The sequence below is a fragment of the Eurypyga helias genome, unplaced genomic scaffold, assembly GCF_000690775.1.
Source record: "Eurypyga helias isolate BGI_N326 unplaced genomic scaffold, ASM69077v1 scaffold14207, whole genome shotgun sequence".
Classification (NCBI taxonomy): Eukaryota; Metazoa; Chordata; class Aves; order Eurypygiformes; family Eurypygidae; genus Eurypyga; species Eurypyga helias.
Window position 1 is genome coordinate 1 of NW_010260056.1, and position 9,533 is coordinate 9,533.

A 9,533-nucleotide genomic window follows, 5' to 3' on the forward strand; every position below is an offset into this window, starting at 1 on the left:
TGAAATACATCTGCGGGTCCTGAAGAGAGGATAAGGTTGGGAAACCTGAATGAGAGGATAAGGTTGGGAAACCTCTATTCATCATATTTGAGAAGTTGTAGCAAACTGGTTAAGTTCCCACAAAAGTGAAACATAACTCCCATCTTTAAAAAGGGAAGAAAGGACGATCTGAGGAACTACAGGCCAGTCAGTCTCACCTCTGGGCCTGGCAGGATCATGGAGCAGATCCTCCTGGAAACCACGCTAAGGCACATGGAAAACAAGGAGGTGATTTGTGACAGCTGGGAGGGGACTTATTACAAGGGCCTGTAGTGACAGAACAAGGGGTAATGGGTTTAAATTGAAAGCAGGGAAGTTTAGATTATATATCAGGAAAAAATTTCTTCCTTGAGAGGGTGGTGAGGCACTGGAACAGGTTGCCTGGAGAAGCTGTGGATGCCCCATCCCTGGCTGTCTTCAAGGCCAGGCTGGATGAGGCTTTGAGCAACCTGGTCTAGTGGAAGGTGTCCCTGCCCATGGCATGGGGGTTGGAACTAGATGGTCTTTAAGGTCCCTTCCAACCCAAACCATTCTGTCATTCTAATTACCACATACATAACTAACTGTGTGCAAATAACTGTTTCTTGATTGAACTGTGGCAGTTTGCAGGGCACAGGAAGAAGTGATTTTGTAAAGGCTTCCCTTATTCACATACTGGAAGATCATTAGATTATTTATCTTGGACTTATTTGTGTCATTTCCTGTCACTTTTAACTCATTTATTTTTGATCTGAGCCCAATACTTAAAGTAAGCACAGACTCTAGAAAAGCTTCGAGCCCTATTATGAAGGCATACAGAAATGGAGAGTTTAGCACTTCAGTTCTGGTAGTTACTCACCATTGCTGCTTATCTTAATGCTACCTTTATTTTAAGTTGTCGTATTACGGATTTCTTGTTATGCTTTTTTCACGAGGCAATAGAGGTCCAATATTCTATACCTCTCTTGTCGCCCATGGTGAACAGTGCTAATCTACTGTATTTGGAAGTCATTCCAGTCTTGTGTGTTGTTTTTCACCAGAACAAGATGCTGGTTTGAGAGTGCAGTAGGAATTCTTTCTGTTGCTAAGTTTTTTCTTTCTGTTGTCAGTGTAAAATGTTGAAGTTATTTTTCAGTTCGTAGTACCTTTGCCAAGAATACTTATGAATACCAAATAGTATTTTGTTTCCATGAATTGCAGTATTATAACCAGTTGGAATTTGGCACTCCTTAAACGCTTTATAAAGTCTATTAAAAAGCCTACTGTATTTCAGAGAGACATAGAGAAGTTGTGAAGATATTTTTCCCTGCATTTCTTTCAAATTGTCGCTGCCTGCTGCTGTCAGTGTTGCAGTTCATGTTACATAGAACTTGCCTGCCTCAAAGTGAATGTTTTGACGAACCTGGAAATGGATGTTGTGGTGAATACAGCTGGCAACACTGGGATGACAAATTGGTTGCAATGAAGTTGATGCTTGCTGGTTTTATTTCAGTATCATATAACTTTCAATTTTTAATTTTTTTTTTTCTCAGTTGTCTCTTGTGCTCAGTAGCTTGTTACGTCAAAGAATTTTGTAATCTTTTTAGCTGAGGGGTGATTATCTAAATGCCAAATGCTAAATGCCCTCTTGCCAAATGCTTGGCTGGAGGTAGGGTCAAGGAAGTATCGTGGGTTCAAGGGGGCAAGAGTAGGAAGGAATAGGCTAGCTTGAATGAGAATGCTTGTTGGATCTACAGGCATCTGCAGAGCGATGTTTGTGGACACTTCAGTCTCTTTGTGTGCCTCATCTTTTATATTGGTGTTCCTTTCTTGCTCCTTCTATGTTGTAAATAAGCTAGACTGGAACCGTCAGTAGTAATAGGCTTAAAAAGAAGTTAGTCTGAAAAATAATTGTAGAAATGACGTCATGAGGTGGCTTTTCATTGTGTTGGTATGAGTCTAGCTCAAATTTCATGATGCAGAATTAAAAAGATCTTTCCCTCCATTTACACAGGTGTGCTGCAAGGCAGGGCTCATAGGTGTTGAAGTGGGCTTTAGACAGCAGACCACAACAATATTAAGGTTGAAGTGGGGTTTAAACAGCAGACCACAATAATATTTAGGATTGCATGTGTATAATCATGCCTACATTACACCCAGTATCTGGATACATGGTGTTTCCCAGTAATCCTTGGTCAGGAGGAAACCTGTTGGTCCCAGTATTCTGCAGCTGCAAACTGTGGGGGTTGATAATTCTTTCTGTGAAACCAGAGTTTAAATAGAATTTGGGTCACTTTTATTTTACCCATAGAGGGCTAACAAAAAGAGGTGGGGTGGGGTTTTTTTATTTATTTTTCTTTTTAAACCTAGCTAAGTTAAGTCTGAATCCAAAGGCAGGACCAATACAGAGAATAACATATTTTCAACCAATATTTTAAGCATGGAATATTACAAGCTTTAGAGTCAGCTTTGGCCTTTTTATTGGAGAACTTAAAAGTCAATTGTTCAATCTTTCTCTCATCTTGCATAAGAACCAAGAGATGATATTTGCAAGTGAGGAAGTTTTGAAAAAACAGCCTTGTCTTGTATCGGTGAGTTTAAAAGGCACTGACTATCTAGAGCCTGTTGTAATTTAAGAAATAATTACTTGCTACAGGATATCTGTTTTGATTTCAGGCTTCTTTATACCTGTCCTTTGGGAAATTCTGCTGCTGTCTTTCGCCTAAAAGAGCAGTGTAATATTAATGTACCTGTTCTGTTTAAATCAGTCTAATTTCAGAGCTATGTTTGTGTGTGTCATAATCCTTTAGTAAAAAAGCAACCAAAATCAAACTCGTGAATTTATGAACACAACTTGCATTTTCTAGTGTCCTTTCTGGAGGAAACTTTATACAGGACAGCAACTATTAATTTAGTATCTCTTCCAAGGTTGTACGTCCTCCTAAGGGAGCTCACAAAGATGTGCAAGGACTGCATGCTGTATTATGTTTGCTGCTTTATGATTCTTAATGACTGCAGTAGTGGGTCCTTGCTTCTCACAGTTCGAGCTTCCTTTTCTGTTTAACGAGTGAAATATTATTACTTTGTTAATTACAAATAATTATTTCCCTAAGTTATTAACTTAATTACTCAGAAATCTCTTGATAAATATTCTGTGACCTTATTACATATAGAAAATAATTTTCTGTTCTCACTATACTTTTGAAGAATGTAGGCATTCTATTACCCTGAATATTTTTTTGTTTTTGACTAGAGAAAAAAAATCTTAACTTCTTTTCTCTGTAGGTGCAAAACCCAGGGTATTTATTGTGCAAGTGCTGTGATGTTTGAGATGCCTTTTTCAAGCCAATTTTAATTTTCTTAAATTTTTAAACTGTTATCAAATGACTTTATTTGTGGGGAAAATTTTCTATGAATTGTATCAAGATGGTTTAATAAGTCTCCCATTAATAAATTGGGGTTTTTTTTTTGCTTGAACACACGACATTTAATATCTTATCGACTTCCTTTATGTTTTGGTTTATCCTTTTCAAGTTAGACTTGTGGGTTTTGTGGTGTTTATTATAATTTTAAAATACACCACGAAAACAAAGTCTATGAAAAATATCAAAATTCTGTTTAAAAAAAAAAAGCTAAAAAGTCAGTAATTATCACATTTATTTAGTATGTATGTAAGGTTTTTTGTCCTTCAAGATTTAGAATAATACTCAAAAATGTCTTAAAATTGCTCAGCTAAATCCATGTCTGATAATTACTAAAAGCAGTGGATTAATGAGAATAATTGAAATTGCATCTGTTTTTCGTTCAATCCATTTTATGTTTACATCCTGGATAGCCTCAAACTAAGGTGCAAAAAATTGCTAAATGTTTTTCATAAATGATTGAGGAATCTCAAGCTGTAAAACCTTGCATTTCTGCACATTTTTGATTTAAAGATATTTGGAAATAGAAGAGAATGTATGTCAAGTAATAATATTTCTATTCTAACTAATGTTCTCATGTGAAATGTTTTTCCTTTTCCATTCTAAATTTACATTTTGTCTCTAACGTTTTTTTGGTTTTAATTTTTAAATCAATGCTTAAGTTAATCAGTGACGTTCTCAGGCTCGTAACAACATTTAAAGCTGGTTTAAATTCTGTGTTATTTTAAAACTACAGCTCAGTGTTCTGTTCCCTTGGTTTGTGTGCTGTGCTGAACCAGAGCTTGTCATTTTGTGTCGTGATCTGGTTAATTCTTTGTCTAGTGGTGGTAAGAATGCTATTGGGAAAATGGCTATTTGCTTAAACAAAGGTGGGTTGGAAATCCTAAATGCTATATTTTTTAAAAAAGAATTTTTGGGTTCTGTGTGCATAAATCATTAATTATTTTTCCCCATTGATTAGCACTTGTATTTCATTACTCCTGATATAACTGGATTGCCAACAATCCCTGAAAGCGTAAGTATGCAGTTTCTTTTTTACATATTTAGGAGGAGTATCAACCCTGTTCTGTGGGTAGGGCTGAACTCTGTTTTATCAATAGATTATTTTTTTCCCTAGACAGTTTTTAGAATATGATTGATGTCTATTATTACAACCTTTACCTAGTAGATACTATTGCATTCATCCCATTTTAAAGCCTTAACAGGGCATATTTTTGACCACTGCTATATCTACCCTTTGCTCATAATTACTTAGCTTGTTTGCGTTTATTTGGATTATTTATTTAAAATACAGCCTACTTCTGCACCTCATGTTATTTGAATATTTGCCCTTTAAATGCTGCATTGCTAAGCTGCAAATTCAGCTATCAAGATATGCAGTTGTTTTTTGTGTAACAAGGCATTGTTTCAGACTTTCTGAAAACATGCCATACCTGCTTATATTTGGATGGTAACCATGCACCAGGAATGGTGGTTGTTGTTACTGTTTTTTTATGAAGACTTGCATTTTGTAGTTGTGCCATGGCTTCAACCCTTGATGGTGCTGTGGGTAGACTGCAAACGTGAAATCTCACATCATATTCTCTATGATGCGTTTAGCTGGATAACATCTAATGGAAGATCTTCAAAACTTTCTGCTTTCTGCTCTTGCATTTAAATTTGGAATTGAATATGGATGTGTAGATGTGCGTTTTAACACTTCCGAATAACAACTTCCTTCTGAGAGCTAAGCTCTTGGGAGGGTTCGCCGCGGTGCAGAATCGGGCAGCACCGCAGAACTCCTCCTTGCTAGGCAGATGTGGTGGTGTCGGTGCGGAAGTGGGACAGATGGGTGAGCCAGCCCAGGTCGCGGTGCATCAGGAGGCACAAGGGGGAAGGTGTCCCTGTCGCCTGCTCCCCACTGCAGGTGAGGAGGGAGGGGGCACCCCTCAGCCTCCTGGGTGGGCAGCGGCTCCTGCGCCCCAGGGTGGGAAGGGTGAGGGGAGGAAACGGACACGGGGAAACTGAGGCTGGCCAGGAGCTTGTGGCAGAGAGGAGGCTTGAGGGTATGGCTGTAGTGGTGGAAAGGAGCCTGTGCCAGGAACCCAGAGGAGGTGGCGTGGCCCTTGTTGCAACCGAGAAAACTATGGAAAGTTGCTGGAGAGAGTAAAAGCGAGGGCCCTGGTTGAAAGGACTCCTTGGGCAGGACACGGCTTAGTTTTTAAATGTTTATTTTAATCTCTTTTGCCCTATGGGTTGAATTTCTCTATTTTAAAGTATTATCTTGTTTTAACTTATTTGAGGTTCTAATAAAACATAGCTTTGGAGGTTAGAAGGTGTGTTATGTGTTCGTCTTGAAGAAATCGTGGGGAAGCTCCACTCTGGGCCTCTGGCCGATGGAGGATCTTATGATGGTGCCACTGTGGGTTTATTTTTCCAGTCCTGTGGGAGAAAGGCAAAGTAATTTTCAAGGTGCCTCATCCTTCCAGTATGAATCAAAATAGTATGGTAGTAATAGAGAGCTAGAACATGCAGGGGTAAAGAGCTGAGGTAATTATTGTAAATTATCAATAAAGTTAATTTTCTTATTCTTTGTTCTAAGAATTACATATTTCAGGGGCAGTAACTTCTCAGATGTAATGCAGAAAAAACTGTGACTGTCTCCCAAAGATATATTGGTCTGTACAAGATTACAAACTTTTTACCATGGCTTTTGCAACACAGTATCAGCACACTGTTAGAGGGTGTCCAAGGAAAATTGGACTCAAATTATGGTGCATCAGCCTCTGACAAGCAATTAAAAGTAGCACTTGAAAAAACAGAGTTTCTTTCTAAATGGAGTGCTTGTAGCCTTAAAGCTCTTGTTTTTCTCTTCTGAAATGTTATGCATTCTGGACCAAGAATAACTCTATACTCTGAGTCTTCAGATTAATAATGCATTTCTTAATTCACATGAAACTGGGTCTTTCATTGGATCTTCATTTGTCTTTTCCATGTCTTTTTTAGTTTAACATTGCAGTATATCCAAAAAGGAGGTCAACCTTTTGATCATCATCCGGGCTTTAAATTTAGCTTTTCAAATAGTAGCATCTGTAAGGAGATAAATCAGCTGCTGCTCCACGCCTTGCTCCTTGACTGTGGAGGGCTGTGAGCTGGACATTCAGTTATATGTTGTTCCTGAGAAGAGACGAGTAAGAGTTATGGTTGCAGATATGACACTGAATGTGTGAAATTAAATGTTTTGTATATTGTGGGGCGTATTAGTATATTTTTGTACATGCTTTTGTAACATTTACAAAAATTTGCTATCTTCCTAAGCATTTTTGCTGGTAGCTTTTTTAGCTTATTCAGAATGTGTATGTCACTGGCACTGTGCCATGCAGAAATACTGTTAAGTTCAGCTGGAACAGAGAGATCCCCCCATTTTTTCTCTTTTTCCCCCGACTTCTGTGTTGTCTGAACTATAAATAAGAGGTGCTGGTGACTTGGCTTTTCATTAAACCCCACAGTGGGGGTAGCAGGGGGATTTTTATTTGGGGCAAGCAGAGTGGCTGCAGGAAGGACCCAGTACGTTGTACCAGTGCTGCTGGGCATCTGTTATCCTGGCGCATACAGTGCAAGAAAAAGCTTGGTGTTTTATAACAAGCTGTTTTGCTAAACCGTGATGACTTGGGGAATGCCTGGCAAAATAACACAGTTTTATTATTGTAGCTATGACAGAACAGTTATTGCAGTGGTGGAAGATGTGTTCCTGGGTTAGAAGTAATGGTTACCTTAATAGCATATGGTGCTGTTGATATAATACCAAATTTCCTATTTTTCCAGATTTTTTTTTTCCAGAAGAAAAAGAGCAAATCTAAATTCATAAACATAATAAAATGAGCAAAATACTAATAACTTACACCAAAGTTAATTTTTCGCTGGCTTTAAAACCCAATCAGTTATCCTTAAAACATACAAATTTTAACACAAAGGCATTTCTTTCATAGTTTTGGATTGATTTTTTTCTTTTACCTACTAATTGGACAGAATTTTGTAAGTAATATATAAAAAGTTCCACTTAGCTACTGCTGTTGCTATATTGTTAACATCTTATTTATTTAAACAGAGAAACCTCACTGAATATTTTGTTGCTGTGGATGTGAACAACATGCTGCAACTTTATGCCAGTATGTTGCATGAGAGACGAATCATTATTACCTCTAGCAAACTAAGCACTGTAAGTACTTCACACATCTCCTTTTAAGTAGAATATATTGAACGTTTCACAAAATGACCTGCAGACCTTTGTGGTTTTAGATATGTTCCATGTGTACTTGTAAGACAATATCTACATACTTTTCTGATATATGGTTTTAGTCTGGCTCTTGAAGTACAAAAGTCTGATTTATATAAGACCTACTCAGATACATTAAGTCAGGTTAATTATTTTTCTTATCAGGAGATGAGAGTTCTTTAACTCTCCTGAGTTCATTTCTGTGCCTTCTAACCTAAAAAGAATTCTTGAGGGCTATTATAAGATCTTTATTATTCACTTGTAGCTTATTCCATTGGAGCTCCTTGAAAGAAATCAAGGGTCTGTAATAATAGCTGATATCCTAACCTGGTAATAGGTAGATTCATCCTTGTTAGAGTGGTTTGGGAGTGCATACTGTAATAGCTCTGATTTAGAGCAGCTCTTCAGACTGATAATAACGTACAACTCAAAATAGCTTTCCTTGTTATTAAAGGTTTTAGGCTACTGCCCACATTAATTTTTTTTTTTTAAATTGTACTACCAAATAAATGAGCAGTTATTTTCAACACATAAGTACAAGGTGGGATATAGTACTAAAAATTAATAGTGTCAGAGACTTGCAGGTGCTGATTTCCAATGCCTACATGTGCATATAAGGAGTGAGAATTTTTGGATTATAAATAGTGGATAAAACCCCTTTAAATTCTTTTGAGTAGAAAATAAATTGAAGATAAAGGGGATTCAGAATCGCTGTAAAAGGCCAACAGGTTTTACAGTTCTAGGTGGTAGTAGCAATTATCTAACTGCCTTTTTTTTTTTTTTAACCAGTGGTGGGTCTCTGAATCTGCTATCATTGTTGCAGTTAGGGGAATGCACAAAGATAGTGCTTTACTAGAGGTTTGCAGAATATGGGGATAAGTCAGTCCGTGGTGATGGGAGAGTAGAGGAAACATGGGGTCATATAAGCAAAGACCACATGAACATCTGAAAACCAGAAAAATAAATACTGCATATAAGCAGTCTTCAAATTTCTAGTCTGTGGTATATTTTTTAACCACCAAAGGTTTTGCTTTGTCTTAGGAAACTTCCATATTCTATCACACTTTTTTTCTTCCCCCTCCTCCCCTTGTCACTCTCTTCATGCCCAAACAGCTAGGGGAAGAATTGGGCATTACAATGCAGTAATAAGACCACCCAAATGGGAAAAGATGATTTGAAGGGAAAGCCCTTTCAAAGAACCTGGCTTGGTACAAGTTCACATGATGCAGAAAAACTGTGGAATCACTTTTTCTTTTCTTTTTTTTTTTTTTTTTTCAGTTTACCTGTCTGGGACCTAGCTTGCTATATAAAAAAAACCCAAACCCAAAAACTCAAACCAAACAACACCCCCCCCCCCCCTCCCCAAAAAACCCCAACCAACCAACAAAACAACCCAAAACAACAAACTAACCAAACAAAAAAATACCCACCATAAAAAAACTCTCATCTCCAGTGGTGCCCCAGTCAAATCTCTTTTACTGTTCCAGAAGATGGGAGGTAGGAGTCGTGATGGCAGCTCTGTGCCTGTGGAAGATTTATTCTGCAGGTGGACATGTGTCCGTCTGCTTTACAGGATTTGGAATCACACTCTCAGCCTACATCTGGATCCTCTTAAAACTTGTTTTTGTTAGGCTGAAGATCTCAGCTGATCTCTGTTGCTATCATGTGACAAGAGAAGAGGAAGTATCAGAATCACACTACACTGGTCTAGACCACCTTATTTCTATCTTCAGATTCCAAGCTCTTTGGAGGTCATTACAGATATAATATGCTGAGTGTGAGAAACTTTCTCTTTGTTCAGAATTCAGCTGGTTATTCCAGACCTTGTAATGCAGTAACAGTCATCTTGGTGATGTCTG

At 37.8% G+C, this 9,533-nt stretch overlaps 1 protein-coding gene across 1 annotated transcript in view; it reads left to right on the top strand.

Moving 5' to 3' along the window:
- Window positions 1-2,528: 2,528 nt before the first annotated feature.
- Window positions 2,529-9,533, top strand: part of DENND1B (DENN/MADD domain containing 1B) — a gene marked incomplete at its 5' end in the record, with an annotated part of 72,970 nt that continues 65,965 nt past the window's right edge. Inside the window, 3 exons of the mRNA XM_010154909.1 lie at window positions 2,529-2,588; window positions 4,381-4,434; window positions 7,507-7,617. Of these exons, the coding sequence (XP_010153211.1) occupies window positions 2,529-2,588; window positions 4,381-4,434; window positions 7,507-7,617 (225 nt within the window). The remainder of the gene's footprint in view (window positions 2,589-4,380; window positions 4,435-7,506; window positions 7,618-9,533) is intronic.